The sequence below is a fragment of the Saccopteryx leptura genome, chromosome X, assembly GCF_036850995.1.
Source record: "Saccopteryx leptura isolate mSacLep1 chromosome X, mSacLep1_pri_phased_curated, whole genome shotgun sequence".
Taxonomy (NCBI): Eukaryota; Metazoa; Chordata; class Mammalia; order Chiroptera; family Emballonuridae; genus Saccopteryx; species Saccopteryx leptura.
Window position 1 is genome coordinate 109,651,031 of NC_089516.1, and position 26,648 is coordinate 109,677,678.

General features: G+C 39.6%; 1 protein-coding gene across 1 annotated transcript in view; it reads left to right on the top strand.

The window, feature by feature from the left end:
• Positions 1 to 26,648, top strand: part of WDR44 (WD repeat domain 44) — a 103,441-nt gene that overhangs the window by 59,361 nt on the left and 17,432 nt on the right. Inside the window, exons 8-12 of the mRNA XM_066356870.1 lie at positions 85 to 168; positions 11,651 to 11,757; positions 12,497 to 12,648; positions 15,066 to 15,204; positions 16,617 to 16,681. Of these exons, the coding sequence (XP_066212967.1) occupies positions 85 to 168; positions 11,651 to 11,757; positions 12,497 to 12,648; positions 15,066 to 15,204; positions 16,617 to 16,681 (547 nt within the window). The remainder of the gene's footprint in view (positions 1 to 84; positions 169 to 11,650; positions 11,758 to 12,496; positions 12,649 to 15,065; positions 15,205 to 16,616; positions 16,682 to 26,648) is intronic.

Consider the following 26,648-nt stretch of genomic DNA (forward strand, 5'->3'; position numbering starts at 1 on the left):
AATTCCATAGTAAGTATACATAGAGAGATTTTAGAGAAGTGTTAGGGAAATGGCTTCTTTTAAAATTACTTTTTCCCCTCGTAGTAATGGTGCAGCACAGTCAGATGATGAGGAGAAGTTACAGTCTCAACCAACAGATACTGATGGCGGAAGGTTAAAACAGAAAACGTGAGTTACAGTACACGCCCTTTCTTCATTTCAAGGTTTTACTTAAAATATAAGTGTGACAACTACTATACAATTTAAATTCTGTGCTCTATCCAGTTTTTAAGTCCATCCACCACCACAACTCCTTGTCAACAGCCAACGAATTAAGAGGTCTTTGAAGCTGTGTTGGTCGTTTTTATAGTATCTGATATATAGTAAATGATCAGTAAATTTTGCATCGTGCCTATATTATTTTTCTGAACAACAGATACCAGAAGTGTTAATAGAAGAACTTGATTGTCCTTGAGGTTGCTTTTTCCCTTTCTCTTCATCTCTGCAAATCCTCTTTGTCTTTCCAAACCCGACTACATGAGATCTTCCTGACTTTCTTCAGTTCATAGTAAATTCCTTCCTTTTCTCCATTTCTGTGGCACCTATAGTCTGTATAACTTACATTTGCCCTTTATTTCATATTACCTTAAGCTGTTTTCTGATTTTAAAAGAAAGGTAAATAGATATTAAATAACTAAACTACATGTTACAAAAGGATTGTGATCATTCTGTTTCCCATACAAAAACGATCATTCCACCTAAAATATAAAATATGGATAAAATATAAATATAAATAAATATAAAATTAAAAAAAAATTCAGACCCAGAGCAAATTCTCTACTTGATTCTGATCTTTTCTTAGTGTGGAAAGTATAGCAAGAAAGCTTTGAGAATTTTCAGGAAAAGTGCGAACCCACAGTGCAGATCTATGATAACACGTTCAGAGAGCTGGACCTTGGCTGTCTAGCAATGACAGCTGTCTGGAACCAGAGAATTAGGAATTATTCAGGAGACATATAAATGTCCAGGAAAGATATTTTTTATTTTTTATTTTCTTTCTTTACAAAATTAACCTGAATACAATGACATTGATCAATAAGAGTACATAGGTTTCAGGTAAACACTTCTACAGCATTTGAACTGTTGATTATGTTGTACACCCATCACCCAAAGTCAAATCCATTTCCGTCACTGTATATTTGTCCCTCTTTACTCCCTTCACCCCACCTGTTCCTTGTCCCCCTCCCCCACATTCCCTTTCCCTTCCCCATGGTAACCACTTCATTTTTTTTTTTTTTTTTTTTGTATTTTTCTGAAGCTAGAAACCGGGAGAGACAGTCAGACAGACTCCCGCATGCCCCCGACCGGGATCCACCCAGCACGCCCACCAGAGGGCGACGCTCTGCCCACCAGGGGACGATGCTCTGCCCCTCCGGGACTTCGCTCTGCCGGGACCAGAGCCACTCTAGCGCCTGGGGCAGAGGCCAAGGAGCCATCCTCAGCGCCCGGGCCATCTTTGCTCCAATGGAGTCTCGGCTGCGGGAGGGGAAGAGAGAGACAGAGAGGAAGGAGAGGGGGAGGGGTGGAGAAGCAAATGGGCGCTTCTCCTGTGTTCCCTGGCCGGGAATCGAACCCGGGACTTCTACACGCCAGGCCAACGCTCTACCACTGAGCCAACCGGCCAGGGCCAAACCACTTCATTTTTATCTATGTCCGTGAGTCTCAGTTTTTTATTTATTTTTACAGGGACAGAGAGTCAGATAGAGGGATAGATAGGGACAGACAGACAGGAAAGGAGAGAGATGAGAAGCATCAATCATTAGTTTTTCGTTGCGACACCTTAGTTGTTCATTGATTGCTTTCTCATACGTGCCATGACTGCAGGCCTTCAGCAGACCGAGTAACCCCTTGCTCGAGCCAGTGACCTTGGGTCCAAGCTGGTGAGCTTTTTGCTCAAGCCAGAGGAGCTAGCACTCAAGCTGGCAACCTTGGGGTCTCGAACCTGGGTCCTTCCACATCCCAGTCTGACGTTCAATCCACTGTGCCACCGCCTGGTCAGGCGAGTCTCAGTTTTATATCCCATCTATGTGTGAAATCATATAGGTCTTTGCTTTTACTGATTTACTTATTTCACTTCGTATAATGTTCTCAAGGCCCATCCATGTTGTCATAAATGTCATTATGTCATCATTTCTTATGGCTGAGTACTATTTTATTACGTATATGTACCAAATCTCTTTTATCCAATCCTTTATCAAGGAACACTGGTTGTTTCCATGTCTTGGCCACCATGAACAATGCTGCAATGAACATGGGGCTGCATGTGTCTTTATGTACTAATGTTTTTGAGTTTTGGGGGTAGATACCCAGTAGAGGGATTACTGGGCCATGTGGTAGTTCTATTCTTAAATTTTTGGGGAACCACCATACTTTCTTCCATAATAGTTGTAATAATTTGCATTCCCACCAGCAGTGAATGAGGGTTTCTTGTTCTCCACAGCCTATCCAACACTTGTTATTACCTGTCTTGTTGGTAATAGCCAACGTAACAGGTGTGAGGAGGCATCTCATTGTAGTTTTTGAGTCTCTTGAATAACTAGTGAAGTTGAGCATCTTTTCATATACCTGTCGGTCATTTGTATGTCCTCTTGTGAGAAGTGTCTGTTCAGGTCCTCTCTCCATTTTTTAATTGGATTGTTTGCTTGTTTGTTGCTGAGCTTTATGAGTTCTTTATATTGTATATATTTTGGATATTAAACCTTTATTGAAGCTTTTGTTTGCAAATATCATCTCCCATTTAGTTGGCTGCCTATTTGTTTTCTTACCAGTATTTTTTGCTGTGCAGAAAGTTTTTAGTTTGATATAGTCCCATTCATTTATATTTGCCTATATTTCCCTTGCCTTTGAGGTCAAATTCATAAATTGTTCTCTACAGTCAAGGTCCATGAGCTTAGTACTTATATTTTCTTTTATGTAATTTATTGTTTCAAATCGCATATTTAGCCTGTCCAGGCAGTGGCGCAGTAGATAGAGCGTCGGACTGGGATGTGGAAGACCCAGGTTCGAGACCTCGAGGTCGCCAGCTTGAGCATAGGCTCATCTGGTTTGAGCAAAGCCCACCAGCTTGAACCCAAGGTCGCTGACTCCAGCAAGGGGTTACTCGGTCTGCTGAAGGCCCATGGTCAAGGCACATATGAGAAAGCAATCAATGAATAACTAAGGTGTTGCAACATGCAAAGAAAAACTAATGATTGATGCTTCTCATCTCTCCGTTCCTGTCTGTCTGTCCCTGTCTCTCCCTGTCTCTGACTCTCTCTCTCTGTCTCTGTAAAAAAATAAAAAATCTTTTATTTAGGTCTTTAGTCCATTTTGAGTTAATTTTTGTATAGGACAAACTGTAGTCAAGTTTAATTCTTTTGAATGTGGCTTTCCAATTTTCCCAGCACCATTTATTGAAGAGGCTTTCTTTTCTCCATTGTGTTATTGGCTCCTTTGTCAAAAAATGATTTATCCATATATATGTGGTTTTATTTATGGGCTCTCAGTTCTGTTCCATTGTTCTGTATGTCTTGTTTTTCTGTCAATACCATGATGTTTTGATTATTGTGGCTCTGTAGTATAATTTGTAGTCAGGTAGCTTGATACCTCTGGTTTCATTCTTTTTCCTCAGGATTGCTTTGGCTATTCGGGGTTTATTATGGTTCCATGCAAACCTGGTAATTTTTGTTCTATTTCTTTAAAAAATGAAATGGGATTTTGATAGGGATTACATTAAATTTGTATATTGCTTTGGGATAGGGCCATTTGAACTATGTTGATTCTTCCTATCTATAAACATGAAATATTTTTATATTTTTCTATTTCATTGTGTCTTTTTCAATTTCTTTCAGTACTGTTCTGTAATTTTCTGTATATAGGTACTGTATGTCACATCCTTTGTTAAGTTTATTCCTAGGTTTTTTTGGTTTTTTTTGTTTCTGTTGCAGTAGTGAATTGGTTTTTTAATTCATTTTTCAAAGTTTCCTCTTTGGCATATAGCAAAGTGTTGGACTTTTGTATGTTGATTTTGCATCCTGCAACTTTACTATATTGGTGTATTGTTTCTGATAGTTTTTTGGTGGTGTCTTTGGCATTCTCTATATACAGGATCATGTCATCTGCAAAGAAATGATACCTTTACTTCTTCTTTCCTGATATACATATGCCTTCATTTCTTTCTCTTGCCTGATCGCTCTGGCTAACAGGAAAGCTGCTTTTTATTCCATGCATTAAAGCTCATCATCTAAAAGAAAAGCTGCTCAGGATTATTCAAATCCATTATACTTACTTCTTGCATGATTTTTTAAAATCTGGTATCTGAGTTCACAACAAATTAGAAGGACCAAACTATAACAACCTGTAAGTTGACATATAACCATATCAGGTAATGTTCTTAATATAAGAGAAGAATCAGAAAAATTATAAAAGGACTCTTACATAGCACAATGATTTTGTATGGCCGCGGTTTCAACTTTTTCTCATGTCATGACACACATAGAACATGGTAAATGTTTGCGCTGAGTGCTAGAGTAAATTGGCAGTGAGAACAGATAAATCCCAGATTTGGCTTCCCTGTGCCCGGCCCCGTTGCCTTGAAGGCTTGGAACCAATATTATCACCCACTTGCAAACCATTTGAAAGGCCCTGAATGTGCTAAAGAACAGTAATGATGGTAATGACCCTATTTATTAAGGAAACAAATCAAACATTAAATGCCATCGAAGAAGGCAATATATTATATATTATACACACACACATTCATAAAAATTAGGGGATATTTCTTTTTTTCCCTTGCTTTTATAAATAAATTTTTATTAAAGTTAATGGGGTGACATCAATAAATCAGGGTACATATATTCAAAGAAAACATGTCCAGGTTATCTTGTCATTCAATTATGTTGCATACCCATCACCCAAAGTCAGATTGTCCTCTGTCACCCTCTATCTAGTTTTCTTTGTGCCCCTCCCCTTCCCCCTTCACCTCTCCCTCCTTCCCTCCCACACCTCCCCTCCCCTCCCCCCCACCCCCGGTAACCACCACACTCTTGTCCATGTCTCTTAGTCTCGTTTTTATGTCCTACCAATGTATGGAATCATGTAGTTCTTGTTTTTTTCTGATTTACTTATTTCACTCCGTATAATGTTATCAAGATCCCACCATTTTGTTGTAAATGGTCCGATGTCATCATTTCTTATGGCTGAGTAGTATTCCATAGTGTATATGTGCCACATCTTCTTTATCCAGTCTTCTATTGAAGGGCTTTTTGGTTGTTTCCATGTCTTGGCCACTGTGAACAATGCTGCAGTGAACATGGGGCTGCATGTGTCTTTATGTAGCAATGTTTCTGAGTTTTGGGGGTATATACCCAGTAGAGGGATTGCTGGGTCATAAGGTAGTTCTATTTTCAGTTTTTTGAGAAACCACCATATTTTCTTGCATAACGGTTGTACTACTTTACATTCCCACCAACAGTAAATGAGGGTTCCTTTTTCTCCACAGTCTCTCCAACATTTGCTATTACCTGTCTTGTTGATAATAGCTAATCTAACAGGTGTGAGGTGGTATCTCATTGTAGTTTTGATTTGCATTTCTCTAATAACTAATGAAGATGAGCATCTTTTCATATATCTGTTGGCCATTTGTATTTCTTCCTGGGAGAAGTGTCTGTTCATGTCCTTTTTCCATTTTTTTATTGGATTGTTTGTTTGTTGTTGAGTTTTATGAGTTCTTTGTATATTTTGGATATTAGGCCCTTATCTGAGCTATTGTTTGAAAATATCATTTCCCATTTAGTTGGCTGTCTATTTATTTTGTTGTCAGTTTCTCTTGCTGAGAGCAAAAACTTCTTAGTTTGATGTAGTCCCATTCATTTATTTTTGCCTTCACTTCCCTTGCCTTTGGAGTCAAATTCATAAAATGCTCTTTAAAACCAAGGTCCATGAGTTTAGAACCTATGTCTTCTTCTATGTAATTTATTGTTTCAGGTCTTATATTTAGGTCTTTGATCCATTTTGAATTAATTTTAGTACAAGGAAACAAACTGTAGTCCAGTTTCATTCTTTTGCATGTGGCTTTCCAGTTTTCCCAGCACCATTTGTTCATTGTAGTGCACTATCTTGTGAGTACTTATGCACTCCATCGTCCTTTGCTACTGTTAATCTCCGTCCTCTCCCCCTTTTTTTGTTGTTGTTTTCACAGTTTAAAATTGGTTTTATTGTGTTCTTGGTGGAGCTTATACTTGTGGGTTTGTTTTGTTTTGTTCTTTGTATCTGGTTGAAAAACCCCCTATAGTAATTTCTGGAGTGGGGATTTTCTGAGCTCCCTGAATTGCCTTTCTGTGTTTTCTTGCATATCTCTGAGTATTTTTAGGATTTCTATTTTAAATTCTCTGTCATTTAGCTCCAAGGTTTCCAATATATTAAATTTTTTCTCCATAGATTTTTCCTCATCTATCTGTGCTACCTCTCTGTCTTTTGTATCCATGATATTCAATTTCCTTTTCCTTAATGGCATCTGAGGGTTGTTTTGTTGATAGTATTAATGAGAATTAATAAAGAATAAAAAGTTAAAAAAAATAAAAAAATATTATTCCCCCCCCCTTTGTTTTTCCTCTCCTCTCCTCTCCCCTCCTTGAGAAAATCTTGTGGTGAACTGTGAATTATATTGTGCAAAATAGAACAAAAACTACCTATAATGGAGGGCGGCCTGCATTGGGGAGAAGTGATAAAGGGGCAAAAAAAGGGGGGTATGGACCCACAAAATGTAAAAAAGGAAAAAGTTTGGGTCAAGAATAAAATGATTTGCTTTTAAGTGATGGTTGACTAAGAGATATAATGAGAGGAATAAGAGGGAAACAGGAAAAGGGGAAAAAAAATTTAAAATTACTATTGTATTTAGTGGAGCTAGAACTAGATAAAATGGAGAGCCAGGTTTGGGAGCACTGCTAGTGAGTTAAAAATCAAAGTAAAAAAAAACCCAAAGTGCCACAAAGAAAAATTTGAGTCCCAAATTAAATAAATTGTTCGTGATTGAGGATTGAATGAGAGGAAAAATAAAGGAGAAAAGAAGAAACTAATATAGAGGGAGAAAAAAAGAAAGAGGAAAACACAAAAAGAAGAAAAAAGAACAAAAGGAGAGAGAGAAAGAGAGAGTTAAGGGTTTTGGAGTGCAACCCTCATAGAGAGAAAGGAAGAAGAAAGGAAAGATAATGGGAGATGTAACACTTACGGGTAGTGTAGTTCAAGGAGAGGGGAGAGTAAGACCGGCAGAGAATTAAACGACCAAATTGCAAGAGAAAGAAAATAAGACAAGAAGGTAAGAAAAACAAACGAACAAATATAATAAAATGGGATAGGTTATAAAGTCTGTGGATTATTCTTGATTTTGAGAGATTATCTTCTTGCTCTTTCTTTTCTCTCCCTCTTCATAGTCGGTGACTCTGTACCCCGGGTTTTGCCCCTGTGGCACGCTTAGGTAGAGGTTTGCAGTTGATAAATCTCTATGGCGATGTCATATATTGGGCTTCAGTGTCGCTGGCAGTCGAGGCTCATTAGCATTTATAGGCTCCGACAGTGAGAGAGTCCGTGTTCCTGGAGCCTCTCTCCTAGTCTTTCCTTCCTGAATTAGCAGCCTGATGATCCAGCTATGGAGTTGTTGCTACCTCTGCCTGGAGAGTAAGAGGCTCAAAGAGCTGGCAAATCCTCACTCTATTCCCACTCAGCACAGGGCTCTGGGTAAGGCTCAATCAGTCAGAGCCGCTAGCATAATCAGGTGGGGCTTGGAGCCAGTTGTTTTCAAGGTCCCTTTCTATGTGCCTCTAGGCGTGTCCCAATGCCTCAGCACTCTGTGGGACCACTTTCCCCAGGCTTTTGGCACTTTGTAACCTATTTTGGCTGGGTAGAAGATGCCCTAGTTGCTGTTTGCAAAGCAGGAGGACTTACAAGCTACCAAATCCCTCTTTTTAACATATAGCCCTTAGTATGCAAGCTCTGCCAATCAGAGGTTGCCCCCACCCCTACGTGCATAGCATAACAAGAGGTACCAAAAAATTTCTCCCCTCTTGTCTTAGATTTCTGACCTGAGAGAGATCTTGTCAGTTAGGGTCGCATAAGTCAGTTGGGAGGCAAGCAGACTGTGGGTTAAGCTAATCCTTCATGGGTCTGTTAGCTTATATGGCTGGGTGAGGCGCCCCACCTGTCCAGAGAAGTTTGAGCGTAGGGAATCTCTTTTTCGCGTGCTGCTCTTCAGGGTGCAGGGGCGACCCTGATACTCCGGTCTCAGCCCACACAAAGACCTCTGACTGCCCCTCTGTCCGGTAAAACCGGCGCCTACTCCCGGGGCTCTAGGAGGAATCTCTTCACCCACTATCTGTGTTCGCCGACCAGGAGATCAGGGTCGATGGCTACCTCACTTGCTTTTCTTTGTCTGGGTTTGGCGCGAGCGTTAGCTTGTGTTGACTGGGTTGCCACAGGCACAGTTTTTCCTCGGCTTGGATGTCTGTGCCACAGCCTGGTTCGGACATTTGTGCTGCAGTCTGGTTCTATTCACACCCTATGCCCGCCTTAGTTCCTATACTCTCAGTTCCCAGTGAAAGCAGCCCTTCTTTAGGTTAGTGAGGAAGGCGGAGTGTTTCTTCCTCCGTCTTATTTCCTTTGGGGTTGATTATATATTTAGTCAATTTTTCGCTCCATCATACCTTCGCATTTAGTGTGGAACTTCTGGAGGCTCCAAGGATAGATTTTTCTGTTTCTGGTTGAAGATCTTGTTGAATTTTGGGGGAGATTTATCGGTATCGCTCCTTATGGCGCCATTTCTCTGATGTCACTCCTTTTTTTATTAAACAAGAACATCAGAAAAACAAACGACAAGTCAAGGAAAGTTCAATTATGCAAATAAGATGCAAAACTCTTTTATTTCGTTGGTGAAAATGCACTATACAAAAGGCTGAAAGTACTGGAGTACCTTCACGTTCCTGATCCCCTAATTTTTGTGAGCAGTGTATATATATTTTAGAGATGTTCTCATCCAAAATGATTAAAATATCTGTTTTTTGGGGGTGGTTGTTTTGTTTTGTTTTGTTTTTGCTTAAAATATTAGTAAACCTATAGTTATCCAGAAAATATGACTTCAAAATTGTAGGAGCAGAAACCGTATACTAATATTTAAAATGACTCATCATCTGTGTGTTGTGATTATCAAAAGTAATACAAAAATCTATAAGATAGAAAAATAAAGAATCTCATATGCTTAGCCCAGCAATTCTGAGTATTAACAATTAGGTATATTCTCCATAGAAACACTCTTCTCACAAAAGTGGGATTATACTGTGCCTATAGTTTATCAGTTTGCTTTTTTTAAAAAAGAAAAAAGAAAGAAATCTAGTATAGAAAATATCTAGTATGCCTAACCAGGTGGTGGCGCAGTGGATAGAGCATTGGCCTGGGATGCTGAGGACACAGGTTCAAAACCCTGAGGTCACCTGCTTAAATGGAGGTTCACCAGCTTGAGTGAAGGGTTACCAGCTTGTGGGATCATGGTCATGACCCAAGGTCACTGGCTTATGCAAGAGGTCACTGGCTCGACTGGAGCCCCCTGATCAAGGCACATAAGAGAAAATCAGTGAAGAACTAAAGTGATGCAACTTCAAGTTGATGCTTTCTCTCCCTTCCTCTCTCTCTCTCTCTCTCTCTCTCTCTCTTTCTCGCTCTTGCTCTGTTTCTCTCTCTCTCTCAAAAAAAAACAAAAAAAAAACAACTAGTATATAATGGCCATCTTTTCATATCAGTACCAAAAATAAATATATTATCATCTTTCTGTCAGCCAGATATGGGAGTTTAGTGCTGCCAGTACAATAGTTCAGAAGACAATACCAGTCTCTGCCCTCATAGAGCTTCCAGTTCAATAGGAGAAACACTGAACATGTCATTACACAGATAACTCCAAGTATATCTGTAGCAATTGCTATAAAAAGAAATGTATGGAGTACTGTGAGACTATATAGCAGGAAAACTTGTTCTAAAGAGTCAAGGAGGGCTTTTTTGAGAGAGAGCTGTTTGGTCTGAGACCTAAAGAGGAGTGGAAATTAGGAGGAGTGTTGCAGGCATCAGTAACTACACATTCAAAGGCCCTGACGTGACTAAGAGCTTGGTACATTTAAAGGACCTGAGTTTTGCCTCGTTTATTTGATTGCATTCCACTGTAAGGATATATAGTCACTTATTCAATTTTCTTTTGGTGAAAATTCAGTTAGTTAATCCCTACATTTGACCTATTCTAAACAATAATGCAGAGGAGATCTTATATATAGTTTTGCAACATTTTCAAATTTTATCTTTATTAATATGAATTCCCCTGAGTTGGTAAAAATTTAACCCCGATTTATAAATTTTGTTTGGTTGTAAATATCATGCACTTTGTTTTTTGGTTTTGTTTTGCTTTTTTATTGATTTTAATTTATGTTTACATAGATTCTAGTGTTGCCCCGAATGCATCCCCCCACCCCGTATTCCCCTCAACATCTCCCTTGACCCCTTCCCCATAAATATATGAAATTTGCAGCATCGATAATTTAAAAAGCAATATGTAAGTCCCGTTCATGGAAGCTTGAAAGGCATACTTATACTACACTGTTTGGGAATACCTCCTGAGAAGGCTCTGCCTAACTGCATTGCATGCAGATACCCAAACTGAAAGAGAAGGGACAGGAGACCATGTTAGACTACCAAAACATTTGATTTCTAAGTAATTATAATTCAGTTTTTCCTTTCTTTATAATGTGTGTGGGGGGGGGGTTGGGGTTTTTTTTGTATTTTTCTGAAGCTGGAAACGGGGAGAGACAGTCAGACAGACTCCCGCATGCGCACGACTGGGATCCACCTGGCACGCCCACCAGGGGGCGATGCTCTGCCCCTCCGGGGCGTCGCTCTGCCGCGACCAGAGCCACTCTAGTGCCTGGGGCAAAGGCCAAGGAGCCATCCCCAGCGCCCAGGCCATCTTTGCTCCAATGGAACCTTGGCTGCTGGAGGGGAAGAGAGAGACAGAGAGGAAGGGGGGGTGGAGAAGCAAATGGGCGCTTCTCCTATGTGCCATGGCCGGGAATCGAACCCGGGTCCCCCGCACGCCAGGCCGATGGTCTACCGCTGAGCCAACCGGCCAGGGCCTATAATGTGTGTTTTTAAGGAGACTCTCTAAAGCAGTCGTCTCAAAGCAATTCTCACTACAGATTCATAGCCTCACCCCAGACCCACTAAATCAGATAGATGATCTGGGGACAGGGACCAGGCATCCGTGCCTTAAATACCACCTCCCACCCTTTCCCTGCCAACTGATTATTATTTAACATTGAAAACCAGTGCTCTAGTGTATACAATGTTGTATATTGGGGAAAGTGCCTGTATTTCCTCTGTAGCCATATTGTCTTGAATATAGCATTCTGTACAACAAGGGATTTAGGAACTCAAATATCTACATTATGTTAAAAAAAAATGGGGGGTACTTCAAAAAATATGATTTACCAGTCACAGCTAATGAGATTATCAGTGAATTGTTGAACTTTTGTAGTTAGTTGAAATAATTAGAAATAATTTGAGTTGTGTTTTTTTTGTTTGTTTGTTTGTTTGTATTTTTGATAAGGACTCAACTAAAGAAGTTCCTAGGAAAATCGGTAAAGAGAGCCAAGCACCTTGCCGAGGAGTATGGTGAACGTGCTGTAAATAAAGTTAAAAGTGTTAGGGATGAAGGTAAGTGAAATAGAGCATTGAAACCAAATTATCTCATTTGTCATCATCCAAATTTAGCCTGTGGTTTATAAGAGGCATTCTATTTTATGAAAGGTAATAAACCTTTACTGCTAATGTCGTAGCATTTCAATAAATCATGTTACTTTCACCTTCATTTTTTAAGTTGGAAGAAAAAAAACGAATTTCTGCACCTGAAACATGAATTTGTACATACTCTGTGACTGTGGCAACCTAGAAGAGTTGAGTGTTCAATAATCAGTTGTAAATTAGCTATGTAAGGCTATATAAATATTTATTAAAATTTTCAAAATTAGCTAAATTTTCTAATTTTGCACAGATCTTAACTTCCTATGCCCTCGTCATAGTTTTATTTAATAAACACTTACAAAATACTTATTCTGTACCAGACACTGTTCTAAGCACTTTCACCTGTATTATCTCATTTAATCCTCATAAACACCCTTTGAGGTAAATACCACTATTATCCCCACAGGTGAGAATACTGAAGCACAGAAAGGTCAGGTCCGTTGCCTACGGTCACACAGATAATAAACAACAGAACTGGATTTGGACCCAGGAATTCGGGCACTAGGCTCCATGCTCTTAGTCAATATGCCGTTTAGTAATAGCCAGGGTTTGCTTCTTCGTTTAATGAATTTTCTTGATAAGCAGTGCATGTGAAAAATGGGTACCTGTGTCTGCATTAGCTAGTGATGATTTCTGGTGCTTTTCTATTCAGTGTTTCATACTGATCAAGATGACCCTTCATCGAGTGATGATGAAGGAATGCCGTACACAAGACCAGTTAAATTCAAAGCAGCACATGGTTTCAAAGGACCTTATGATTTTGATCAGATCAAAGTGGTGCAGGATCTTAGTGGTGAACATATGGTAAGCAACCTTTTTATTTTTTAGTATTCATTCTGTTTTCACTGAGAGAAATGCTTTGGCATCTATAAAGCAGGTCTCTTTTTATGTATATAATTTTGCTAGCCTCACTGAAAATGTGTGAAATAATATGAGTACAGTTTAATGAATAGGTAATGCAGAGTCTGTCTCTGAATTATGGTTCAGAGAGTAGAGTAAGTTATTGAATTAAGTAAACAGTAGTCCTATATCAATAAGAAAATGAAGTAAAACTACCAAACTTTAATTTACATAGCTGTTTCAAAAAAATCTGTATATTTTGTGATAGCTAAAACAAGGAGAGAGATGGCAGTGCTGGTTCTCTGTCCGAGTTCAAATGCACCGCAGTAAGCATAAGGTACACAGACTAGATCGCCCCTGGAAACGCTAGGAGTGTAGGGCAAGAAGTAATAAACTGAGAACTGGGTAAATGATACCGCGGGTTCTTGATCAGGGAATGCATTTATCTATTTAGATTTTAAATCTAAAATTGGCCTAGCTGGAAGGAAAAAAAACCCACAAATGTATCAGATGGCAGCCAGATTGGAATTTAAACTTTCCTGGAATTTTTGTTTGTTTGTTTTTTGCAACAGACAGAGATAGATACAGAGAGAGAGGCAGACACTAAGGGAGAGAGATGAGAAGCATCAACTCATAGTTGTGGCACCTTAGTTGTTCATTGATTGCTTTCTCATATGTGCCTTGACCTGGGGGCTCCGGCAGAGCCAGTGAGCCCTTGCTCAAGCCAGCGACCTTTGGGCTCAAGCCAGTGATCATGGAATCATGTCTATGATCCCATGTTCAAGCCAGCAACCCTGCACTCAAGCTGGTGACCTCAGAGTTTCTTCGAACCTGGGTCCTCGGTGTCCCAAGGTCAGCGTTCTATCCATTGTGCCACCACCGCTCAGGCTAAACTTTGGTTAATTATGATAACTTAAGGCATCTGATGAATTTCCTTTCTATACTGTATTGACTCTTTCATTATTTCCAGTTTTAAGTAAAATCTCATTGTAGTAGGCTCCAAATGACAGATTTCTTAATAAGTTGAATTTTGTGGATATTAATGTTATTCCAGAAAACGAGCTGTTGCCTCTAACATGGATGATCTTTTTTTTTTTTCTTTTTTTTTTTTTAATTTTTTATTTATTTATTTATTTATTCATTTTTTTAGAGAGGAGAGAGAGAGAGATAGAGAGGGAGAGAGAGGAGAGAGAGACAGAGAGAGAGAGAAGTGGGGAGGAGCTGGAAGCATCAACTCCCATATGTGCCTTGACCAGGCAAGCCCAGGGTTTCGAACCGGCGACCTCAGCATTTCAAGGTCGACGCTTTATCCACTGTGCCACCACAGGTCAGGCTCTAACATGGATGATCTTTATGATCTGCATAGATGTGTGTTATAACAGTTTTTATTGTAGTAGGATTTGGCCTTTCCAGTTTAAAGGTTCGCATTGTTTAACCCTCCCCCGGCACACGCATACATGCTTCCCACTGTTTTCAGTGTCTCTCTGGGAATTGTAGCCATATACTGTGAAACCTTATTTCTTCAGAGAACAACAGGAGGAGACCACACCATTCCAACACTTCTCAATGCCCAATAGTGTGACAGTCCCTGCTTAGTTTGGTCATATTCTTCCCCTGGACCTGGTCAGGAGTTGGTGCTGTGCTGAAGGCTCTGCCTCGTACTGTCCTGCCCCCCCCCTTCCTAAGGTTCACCTTGAAACTGAGATCCCAAAGTAAGATCTGTGCTTTACATCGAAGATTTCCGGCCACCTGTGAACTTCTATTCCCATTAATATATGGACAAGGTGCCTGACCGGGCGGTGGCACAGTGGATAGAGCGTCGGACTGGGACACAGGGGACCCAGGTTCGACACCCCGAGGTCGCCAGCTTGAGCATGAGCTTATATGGTTTGAGCAAAGCTCACCAGCTTGAGCCCAAGGTCGCTGGCTCAAGTAAGGAGTCACTTGCTCTGCTGTAGCCCCACAGTCAAGGCACATGTGAGAAAACAATGAACAACTAAGGTGCCACACGAAGAATTGATCCTTCTCATCTCTCTTCCTTCCTGGCTGTCTGTCCCTCTGTCTGACTCTGTCCCAAAAAATATATGTATGGGTGTGTGTGTGTGTGTGTGTGTGTGTGTGTGTGTGTGTGTGTGTGTATGGACAAGGTTTGGGAACTTGAAATTGTGCGTTTAGATTATGGCAAACTGCAGCTGTGTTATCTTGCCTTTCTTCGAAAAATCCCTTTTTGTGGTATTCTCGCACCACTGGACTGATGGCTTGAAGTGGTGTTAGGAATGTGAGCACTATCTTAGTATGTATAATTTGGCATGATTTTTAAATTTTGGCTTAATGTGTCAATTATTCAAATAATAACTTTGAACCTTCCTTTGTTTTCCTAGGGAGCTGTTTGGACCATGAAATTTTCTCATTGTGGCCGATTACTTGCCTCCGCAGGGCAAGACAATGTAGTGCGAATATGGGCTTTAAAAAATGCTTTCGATTATTTCAACAATATGCGAATGAAATACAATACTGAAGGTATTTTTCATTTGTTTATGGGCTTTAAAATTCCAAAGACACCGGGCAGTATTACATTTTAAGTATAACAATGCCCTCTTATCTGGAAATCATTTGCAGCAGCCTCTACTTTCTAGAACAGCCACAAACCTAAAATTAAAAATAGGAGTCAACAGCAACAAAAGCAGATAAACGCAGTGAAGAGAGCTACCACAAAGCCTTGGGCTCTCTGCTGTAGTACAGAGTTAACTTCATCAGCTATTGAGAGCAAAGTCATTTGGTTTCCCCAGCAATCTTCAGTTCTATCTTAGGTTGAAATGAAAGGGTGATTACTCAAGAAAAATAATTACAATTTTTTATAGTCCAATAAATAAAGAATGATTAAAGAAAGAGTATGGAAAGTAATTGTGATCTGTCAGTTCATCGAAGGGCATATGAAGAAAGGTTAAATGGAAAAGAAGTCTCAGGCCCTGGCTGGATAGCTCGGTAGAACATCGTCCTGAAGTAAGAAGTTGTGGGTTTGATCCCTGGTCAGGGCACATAGAGGAACAGATGGATGTTTCTCTCTCTCTCTTTCTCTTTGTCTCGCCCTCCGCCTCCAACCCTCTCTCCCTCTTTCTCTCGCTAAAATCAGTGAGTTAAAAAACATTTAAGAAAAAGAAATCTCAGAATATGACGTATGTACACAATAAGTACAACTATGTAAAACTGATGTAAATAGCTTTTAAGTTCAAGGAATTCTTTTCTTGTAATTAATTAGCTACAATAAATTTTCTCCACAAACCCGTTCGGCCCCACCCCTCCCCTATTCCCAGTCAACCAAAGCTAGAAAACAAGAAGCTAAGAGATGAGAGAAAGGAGACGAGAGCTAGCCCTGGGCAGGAGTATGAAGTATAGTGGAAGAGACAATTTGAGGAATACAGGAACCTAGAATGATCCACTAAACTGGCAAGCAAGGCCCTATATACTTTAGAAGCCCTGTGTGTATTGTTTGCATTGTGTTATAATGCATAATTGAAGATGAAGTGAGTTGACAATATGGTAAACACTGCTTATTATACATTTATTGCCCTGCCTAGAACAAAAGGACTGTTTTCCGTGACCCTTGAGATTTAACCAACCTAGACCCTTTCTGCCCCTTAATTGTTCATCTGGATGCTTGTTACAATTATAAGAATTTACTCACTATGAATAATGAGAATTTAATGGCAATTGATTAAATTGGGGAAATGGTTAAGCTGTTTTATAAAGATTTCATATTAAAATGGTCAAAACAAGCATTCTGGTGCCTAGAGAGTTAATGCTTCACATGTATTTTTTTAAAATGCTACATTCTCTGACTGTTAATTAGGTGTTCTTATGTCATTATCTTTGATTGGATATGTGTGTACGTGTACACGTACATGCCATTTCACAGTTGTGTTGTGTTTCAGGACGTGTGTCCCCATCACCTTCTCAGGAAAGTCTAAACTCATCAAAATCTGATACAGATACCGGGGTATGTGTTTTATCTTATAGTTACTATTGTTACATACTATGATTTGATTTGTCTACTATAATAGTACCTTACTGTTTTCATTCTTCTTATTTTTAAAAGTAGTACCTTATTGTTTATCAGAAACGATAGTTGTATGAAAGCACTTAATTAAAATTAAAATGTGTTAGAAGGATTTCTTCTATTAGAATTGGTAAATGAAAAAGTGTGATATTTAAAGGTTGTCAGACAGTGAACATTACTGAAACTATTAAACCACTAATGTAAACTTAAGTAAAACAAACCCCCCTCCCCTCAAATCCATGTGAGATACTTTTAAAGAAATAATAATGGATACCTGAATAAGAGGTAATGAAGGAAAGAAAAAGGGGGAGGGGGAGGGGCACAAAGAAAACTAGATAGAAGGTGACAGAGGACAATCTGACTTTGGGTGATGGGTATGCAACAGAATTGAATGACAAGATAACCTAGACATGTTTTCTTTGAATATATGTACCCTGATTTATTAATGTCACCCCATTAACATTAATAAAAATTTATTTAAATTTAAAAAAAAGCAAGACCCTCCACCAGCAAAAAAAAAAAAAAAAAAAAATTTTAATTTTTCCTTCTTATGTGTTTAATCAAATGCTTTATCACAATTTTAGGTAGTTTATAATATCTAAATGATTTTCATTTGGTCTCAGAGCAGGAAGACTAAATATATCCAATTTAAAACCTAAAAAATGGAATATCAAATATTCTAAGCTGTCCCCTGTGCTTCTGTGTGTGGATCTAGGCGAGTGTGATGTCAACGAAGAGAACCTAAAATGTCCAGCTGCTCAACAGTCTTCCTGGGATTTCATTGGCTCTATAGTATTTGACACAGATTTTTCCCTTGTTCTCTTCCTGTATCCCTGCTGTCTCTTCTTCTCCCACCCCCTTAAATGTTGCTGTTTCTCATGGTTCTGTCCTTGGCCAGCCCTTCTCAAATGGTTTACTCACTTGCTGCCTCCTGTCCTAATCTGGCTTTAGCTCCAAAATTCTTATTTCCTTTTAATAGCTTTATGTTTTTAAACCAGAATGAGATCTTACTGTGCTTGCTTCCATTTTCACGTAGAATTATATATAGGATCTCTCCACCTATACGTTCTTTAAGCACATCACTTAATAGGTCTAAACTCCTTCAGGAACTGTTTTCCGAGTGCCTGGTCCATGTGCCAGACACTGCTAGATTGCACGAAGTCAAATGAGACATATTCTGTGGCCTCAGGGACCTTGCTGACTAGTGAAATGGATATACCCAGAGATGTCTTATTGGATGACAGTATGCTACAGAAGGTGCTATACCAGTATAGGAGTTAGCCTTTTGAATCCGTGTCAGGACAGGCTTACCAGAGGCTTTGATGTTTGAGCCAATTGTTAACCCTGTGAGAGAAGGAGGGAACGGCATTTCAGAGCCAGTAGCAAGCGCAAAGGTGTGGAGGCTGCAGAAGCATATGGCGTGTTTAAGGTGCTACAAGAAATTCCCTGGGGCAGAAGCAAAGGGGTCCTGGTGAGAGTTGTAGGAGAGGCAGGTAGGACTGGAGTTTGAAATGACCTTTTGTGTTAAAACAAGACATTTGAACTTGATCCTGCAAGCTGCTGAGGAAGAAGGCGCTTTGAGGGCTTTCGATCTGGAGCTTAAATAAAGTGTTTCGATTTTTGTTTTAGAAAGAGCATTCGGTAATTTTATTAACCAGTGCCACCCCATAAAATTCAATATAAATATTTTTTAAAGAATGTCTTCTGGTAGCACTGAAAGGGATAAATGGGGTGGGGGCTGCAGTCGAGAGACAGGGAGACCACTTAGAGGGCTGTTCACCCAGGAGAGAGGTGAGCCCTTCGGTCAGGATGGCTTATGACAGCGGTGGGTCTAGAAACCAAACACGAGCTGAACTGCAGAGATGTGAATGAAGCGGGACCTCGAGGACTGGCGGCTGACCGCCTGGTGAGTGAGCAGCCGAAGATGATGCCGAGGTGTCAGGCTTAAGTACCTGGCTAGATCATGTCATTTACAGTAGTTTTAGAACCTACACACAACCCTGCTTCTCTCTTTTCAATCTCTTTAATTACATCAACATCCATAAGTTACCTTTCCACTCTGTCAGAAACACTCTATTATTTTTCCTTCCTCACCCACATAGTAAGTTACAGATGCACATGCACTCTACCTCCACCTACAAATGCCCATGGGATCTGTCCCCTCGTCTCCTGTTGTCATTCGCATCATCTAGGCCTTGACATTCATGACCTTCATATAAATGTTTGCGGTAGCCTCCTAATGTGTTTCTCGGCCTCTGGTCTCTACCCAGGTCATTTTCTACTCTGCCAGCAGCTATTATTCTTTCAAAATACAGCTCTGTCTATGCTATTTTGTGGTTCCTTGTAACCTACAGAATAAGGTCTTTCCTGGTACTGCCTCATCTTACCTTTTTAACTCCATTCTAGTTCCCTGGGGCCTGTGCATCCTGTTTCCCTTGCTGGATGTAGGTCTGTACCCTAAACACGCACCTTCAGATCTGTGTCCGTGCTGTTTGATTTGCCAGGAATGCCCTTCTGTCCCCTTTCCTCATAGGGCAAAGCCCTACCTATCTCAAGATTCAGAGAGAACAAATATGTTCTCTCTCTTCTTTTTTATATTGATTGTTTTTAGAGAGATAGAGGAAAGGGGTAAGGAGGGAGGGAGGGAGGGAGGGAGAGAGAGAGAGGCATTCATTTGTTGTTGCACTTAATTGTACATGTATATTGGTTGCTTCCCATATGTGCCCTGATCTGGGATTGAACCCTCAACTTTGATGTTTCGGGACAATGCTTTAACCAACTAAGCTAACCAGCCAGGGCTGTCATCTCTGTTTATTTTCCCTGACTCAAGCAGGCAAAATTGTTCCTCATTTGTGTTCTAACAATATATCATATGTACTTTGACACTGATATCACCATGTCTTTCTCGGCAGCTTTTCTCACTGGGTGGGCTCTGGGCTGATTTAAGGCAGTAAACTATATATATATTTCATAGATCTTAGTGTCCTTGGAGCCTAACCCTGTGCCTAACTGTGGTAGGCCTGAATCAGTGTTGAATTCCTGTTTCTGTGCCTTTATTACTGTTCCCCTTATCTGAATGCCTGCAGTCTCCCTTCTTTCTATTCCAAGTTTGCGCATTTTTCAAGGCCTAATTCCTCCGGAAAACCTTCACTTAATGTAGTGGAGAAAAATTTAACCATTTTGCTTTAAGGAAATGGGTTTGCTTTTATTAGTTTAATTCACCATAAAATATCTAGGCATTTGGTTACTATTAAAAAACAGGGACTATTTACATTATGCTTACTTCAACAATTCACTGACAGATGTTTAATGACTTACTTCCATGCCTCCTCTCCCACCCCCCAAAATAAAAACCTTACATAACTCCCAATCATATTGGAGTGTAAGGCCTTTTAAAAGAAGAGCATAATGGGGTGGGGGGGGCACGGAGGGGCACAAAGAAAACCAGATAGAAGCTGACGGAAGACAACTGGACTTTGGGTGATGTGACGGAAGACAACTGGACTTTGGGTGATGGGAATGCAGCATAATCAAATGTCAAAATAACCTGGAGATGTTTTCTCTGAACATATGTACCCTGATTTATCAATGTCACCCCATTAAAATAAAAGAAGAACAGCAGTATTTTGACACAAAATGTAGTGACCTGGAGTGCAAAGGTTTTCTTCTGGAGTACTTGAGTATCATTGCTATCTGTTGTTTTCAGGAAAAGATTGGGGTTTCTTTCACTTCTGCCATTCTCCATGGGACAGTTAAAAGAGGCCTCTGTTCTCTTTCATATGCCTTTGCAGTTTGGTATCAGTTGCTGTCTTTGAACTGAGTGCTACAGTGAGGCACCGTAAGCACAATGGAGTTTATTTTCCTGATGTGTGTGTTCTTTTTCTCTTTCTCTCATGATGGTGATATGTTATATCTCTTTTGAACTGCATTCTCACTTTTGTCTTGTTAGTGTCCATGTAAATTAGAGTACCTGAAAGTACCTGTTGTACAGTTCAGGCCTACGGAGTGATGCACACCAGATCACTCTCCTGCTCATTGGTCATGCCAAGCCTGGGGTTCTTCTACCTGTCGTGCTCTTTGTTTTTGTTGATGTCCAAAAGTAGCTCAGTAAGTGTAAGGCAGAAAGGAAGAATGGCATGCATAGTCTGCTGCATTATGCTAGAATCAGGGGTCCCCAAACTATGGCCCGCGGGCCACATGCGGCCCCCTGAGGCCATTTATCCGGCCCCCGCCGCACTTCCGGAAGGGGCACCTCTTTCATTGGTGGTTAGTGAGAGGAGCACTGTATGTGGTGGCCCTCCAATGGTCTGAGGGACAGTGAACTGGCCCCCTGTGTAAAAAGTTTGGGGACCCCTGTAGAGACTTGCAGATTGTTCTTGACACTAGAAGTTGTAAGTACACAGTTTACTTAAAATTAATGCTTTTCTTGGGTTAATCTATGTTTGGTGGGCTTAATGGAACATCGGCATGAGTGTTACAGCATTAAACTGCTGCTTAGAATTTTTGAGAGGTGATTGTAGGTGAGGGGAAAAATAATTCCTCTACCCTCCTAGGTCCTGTGTCTGGGATCTACAAAGTAACCTGACAAGGGACAGATTAACAGAAGAAATGGCACGCATATGGAGGCCTCCATAGAAAAAGAGGGCAGACCCACAGAAACAGTTAAAAGCACTTTGTAAATCATTTTAGCAAAGAGCAGTAAGTCTGCGGAGACCGGAAACGACAAAGAAAAAGAGGGCTTAGGCTTTTAGGGATTGTAAATTGTGGGAAGGTAAATATATTGGAGGAAACTAATGGAAGATGAGAGTTACTCAGTAGTGTCCTGTTATGCAGACTTGAGCTGTCTCCAGAGATGCCATTCCTTCTCCCCTTCCTGGTAACAAGCAGTGACACTTTCACAAAGGGAACTGTGTTCTCCGCTTTCAGGTAAAAGCAGGGAGGGTAGAGACTTTCTTGTCTTTGTTTCTTCTAAGTTGCCTTCAGCTCAAAATAATTCTTATGCAAAGAGGGGCATAGTTTGGGTGAAGTATTCTGATCCCTTTCAAGATCAATAGAATGAAAAACTTGAAGAAGGGAGTTAACTGTAAAGGAATGAGATGTAATTTTTGTGAAATTCTGCATATACAGCATTTCTTTTAAAATATGCATTGGACCCTGGCCAGGTGGCTCAGTTGGTTAGAGCGTCGTCCCGAAGCACAGAGGTGGCAGGTTTAATCTCTGGTCGGGGCACATACAGGAACAGATGGAAGTTCCTGTCTCCCCCCACCCCCTGCCACCTCCTCTCTCTCTAACATCATTAAATAAAATAAAATGTACATTGGTTTCGATTTGGTTTAGTCAACAATGTGTTAGGCACTGAAAATATAAAGATGCAGTGACAGTGCATGCCAAGGACCTGTGTGCATGGGGGAAGGCAGACGTCGACAATGATAATGTATGTCCAAAACACCATTAAGTAGGTATCATTTTCCCAAGAAAACCACTCCTTTGACAGTGTACTTGATGTCAGTTCATTGTTTGGTACCTACCCATACCGTCTCCTGAGTTGGGAACGGGGATCGCTTTGTAATGTCTTCCCTCCATCCAATGCCTGCTCGTTTACCACATCCTGCCCGCTTGATCTCAGAAATGTCTTTGGAATCTGGCCGTTCCTTTCATTTCCACCGCTGTGATCCAGGCTTTATCTCTCACCTGGACCATTAGAGCTCTTTTCCCAGATTCCAGTCTTTCATCCACACTGCCAGAGAATTGCTTTCCTGTAAAACAAATCTGATCATGTTACTTCTCCTGTTAAAGCGCTGCTTTTGGCTCTTTATTCCTCCTCTAGAATCAGGGCCAAATTCCTTAACTTGACTCAGTCTTTCAGAGATCAGCCTGGTCTCCGCTCTCGTTGTTATTTCCCGCCATTTCCTCTCACAAACCAAATGCTCTGAGCCACTCAGTTGTTCATTGTTGTCTGAACAAAAATGTCAGACCCCTCTGTGGATTCCATGTATTTACATCTGCTGTTCCCCTTTGCCTGGTAAATTCATTTCACACTCAGGTCTCCTTGCTGAAAGCATTCTTTGCTTCACTTAATGCATAATTACTCATGTGCTCCCTCGTTGTTCCCATGGTACTTTGCCCATATTTCTGTTAAACGTACTTATTATATTAACTTATGTAACAACAGCTAACATTTTAGGTGTCTTTACTATATGCCGTGTACTTTGCTAAGTGCGTTTTTTGTCTTATACACCCTCACAACGGTCCTGATACTGTTGTGAGAAACTATTAAGAATCTGTTTCATAGATGAAGAAAAGAAGGCTTAAGAGATAAGTAACTCACTAATTTTACACTGTTGGTAGACATGGCGTCAGAATTAGGACCCAGCTCTGGTCTGTGGCTGGAGATTATGCTGTTAACCATTATACTGCACTAGCTGATATTTTAAGATCTGGCACTGTGTCTTCATTTAATCCCCAAATATTTATTAAGTAGCTACTGTGTGCCTATTGAGTGTCACTGCTCTAGGAATTGGGATAGAGTAGTGAACAAAAGAGATACAACTACAGTATCTATTATTAAGTTTAATTTATAGTGGTGGGGAACAGAGAAATAAGTAAATTCTATAATATATTAAAAGGTAATAAATTTCATGGAGAAAATAAGCAGATTAAGTGGAGTGATACTGGATAAATGTGGTGGATGAGCAAAGCTTCACTAAGAGGATGTCGTTTGAACAAAACCTGAAGGGGAGGTGAGGGAGTGGTCATACATCAAGTGACACTGCTCTAAGGCAAGAGTTCTGGGGTGTTGAAGAGAGAACACTGAGGCCTCGGGAGCTGGAGCCAGTAATGGAGGAGGAGAATAATAGAAAACAAAGTCGCAGAGATGTGAATAGGGCTGTCAGAACAAGGAGGCCATTGCAAGGACTCTGGCTATTGTTTTGAGAAAGGCGGAAGCTAATGAAGGATTTTTAAACAGAGAATGACATAATCTGACATGTTAAAAGGCTCAGTCTGGCTTTTAAATACTGAGAATGGATTATAAGGTAAGAAATGTCATTTATATTGGTATTTCAAATAACCAATACAGTATCTGGTAAGTGCTAATAAATATCAAAAAGCTTACAAGTTTTCATAGCCATCCAATTTTAAAATGACACTTTTAGATAATCAGGATAGTTGAATATAGATTAGATATTAGATGATACACGTTGTATTTTTCAGTGTGATAATGACATTTTAGTTATATTTAAAAGAGGGCTTATTAGTTAGAGATACACATAGAGTATTTACTGATAAAATCAATGGTATTAGATCTTGCTTTACATACTCCAACAAAAGTGAGTAAACACATAAAAGTGGGACAATTGATAAAACAAAATGAGTAAAATGTCGCTGATTGTTAAACCAGGTGATGGATGTGTGGGGTTCATTATAATAATTACTGTATTCTCTCTACTTCTGTGTATATTTGAAATGCCCGTAATAAAGTTTTATATAAATATATGTAAAATATATGTATATAAAAATATAAATATCTCTCTAGATATAGACATCTAGAGAGATCTATAGATCAGTAAAATATGTTTTATTTAGTAATTCTATTATAAAGGCATAATCAGGTATGCCCAAAGATGCAAGTAAAAGGATTTTCATCTTAGTGTCCTCACAATAGCTAAAATTTGAAAAAGCTAAATTTTTAACAGTTCAAAAATAAAAACTATGTTATAGTTCATAGAGTAGAATATAATTTTGTCCTTAAATTGTTTTCAAAGACTATTTAATAACCTTAAAAAATATTAAAGTTTACAGTGAAAAAAAGCAGAATGAAAAATTAGATACAATATCCTAATTTTGACTAAAATGTTTATAGATTAAAACAACTTAAAGGAAACACACTATTACTAGTAGCTATCTCTGGGTGGAAGGATTTTCAGTCTTTTTCTTTTCTTTTTTTTTACAGTGACAGCGAGAGGGATAGATAGGGACAGGCAGGCAGGAACAGAGAGAGATGAGAAGCATCAATCATCAGTTTTTTGTTGCAACACCTTAATTGTTCATTGATTGCTTTCTCATATGTACCTTGACCGCAGGCCTTCAGCAGATGGAGTAACTCCTTGCTCGAGCCAGCGACCTTGGGTCCAAGCTGGTGATATTTTTGCTCAAGCCAGATGAGCCCACGCTCAAGCTGGTGACCTTGGGGTCTCGAACCTGGGTCCTCCACATCCCAGTCTGATGCTCTATCCACTGTGCCACTGCCTAGTCAGGCTCAGTCATTCTTATTTGATACTTTATACTTATGTATTTCTAAAAAAAATTTAAATAAACTTACCTGCTTTTATTAAACAAACAACAGAAGTTACTATATCTCAGGTTTAAACCTTTTGACCGAGTAATGCCCCTTATATTAGGTTTTTTAAAGAATAAAATATGGATAAAGATTCATTTTGTATTGTTCATTGACTGCTCTTTATGTTAGCAAAAAATTAGAAATGTCTGAATAACCAACATACCAAAGAATGATTAAATTATGATGCACTCATATACAGCTAGTACGTGTTTTCATAGAATGGAATATAGAAAACACGATAGTAATAAAAAGGAAGATACTGAACCATGTATATAATATTATTTTGATTATGTTTTTTTAAAAAGGAAGATTAAAGCTTATCAAACTACTAGCTGATTATGGGTGGTTTTCATTTTAATTTTCCATGTCTGGCCTGTGGTGGCACAGAGGATAAAGCATCGATCTAGAATGCTGAGGTTGTGGGTTTGAAACCCTGGGCTTGCCTGGTCAGGGTACCTATGGGAATTGATGCTTCCTGTCTCCTCCCCCCCCCCCCCCGCCTTTCTCTCTCTCCCTTCTCTCTCTTCTCTCTAAAAATGAATAATTTTAAAAAATTTTAGAAAGGATACTTTAAAAAATTTTAATTTCCCTACTTTCTATTTTTTTTCCAAATTATCTACACTGAGCATGTGTTATAATAAAAACATTAAGTATTTTTGAAGAAACGGTAGAGTATAGGGAGAAGAAACATTTAAAGAGGAAGAAAAGAGATCTGGAATCACTATTAGAGGAAATATGTGAAGGAGTTAATGAACATAAATGCTTATTAAAGAAAAGGCTAAATTCGATGTGATGGGACAAAGCTGTTCAGTTTTCTGGCAGCAAAATCAGGAGAAGTAGCTGTGGTCATCTAGGATTGCTGGCACTGGGCACAGCGGCAGGACATTTGTGTTGCTGGTCTCTCTCCACAGTGGCCATAAAGATGTTTTATTAACTGCAGAGTTCTACAGAGAATATTGGTAGTTTTTTATCTATCCGCATGCATACTGTCTAGCTCAAGCCCTCATTATTCTTCAACTTACTGACTGCTCTTCTTGCCTCCATTCTCTTTCCAAATGACCTTTTACACTACTCTCCAGCATTCTCTTTCTAAAGCAATAGGCACATCATGTTATTTTTTATTTTCAGAAACTTGTGTTGGCTCTCCATTGCAGTAGAATGTCTGAACTGTTAGCCACAAATTCGAGGCTCTTTAAGATCTAGTCTCAAAGTTCCTTTCTACCCTAATCCCTACCATGTATTTCTGGACATATGCGTTTTTTCTCCATCCTCATCATACTACTTACCCTTTCCTAAATATGCAAGGCTTAGCTAACACGCCATATATTTGCTTATGTTAACATCCTCTAAAATATTTAAGGAACAATCTCTGAACATGAAGTTAAATGACTTGTATTTGCGCTTTGGTTCTGCTGTTTGCAGGTGGCTGTGTGACCTTTAAATATGTCTCTAACTTCTTTGAGCCTCGGTTTTTTTTCCTTAATCTCTCTATCTTCATAATGTTAATACCTACTTCTCAGAGTTGTTAGGATTCATTCAGATAATGAATACAAAAGCATGTTGTAAACT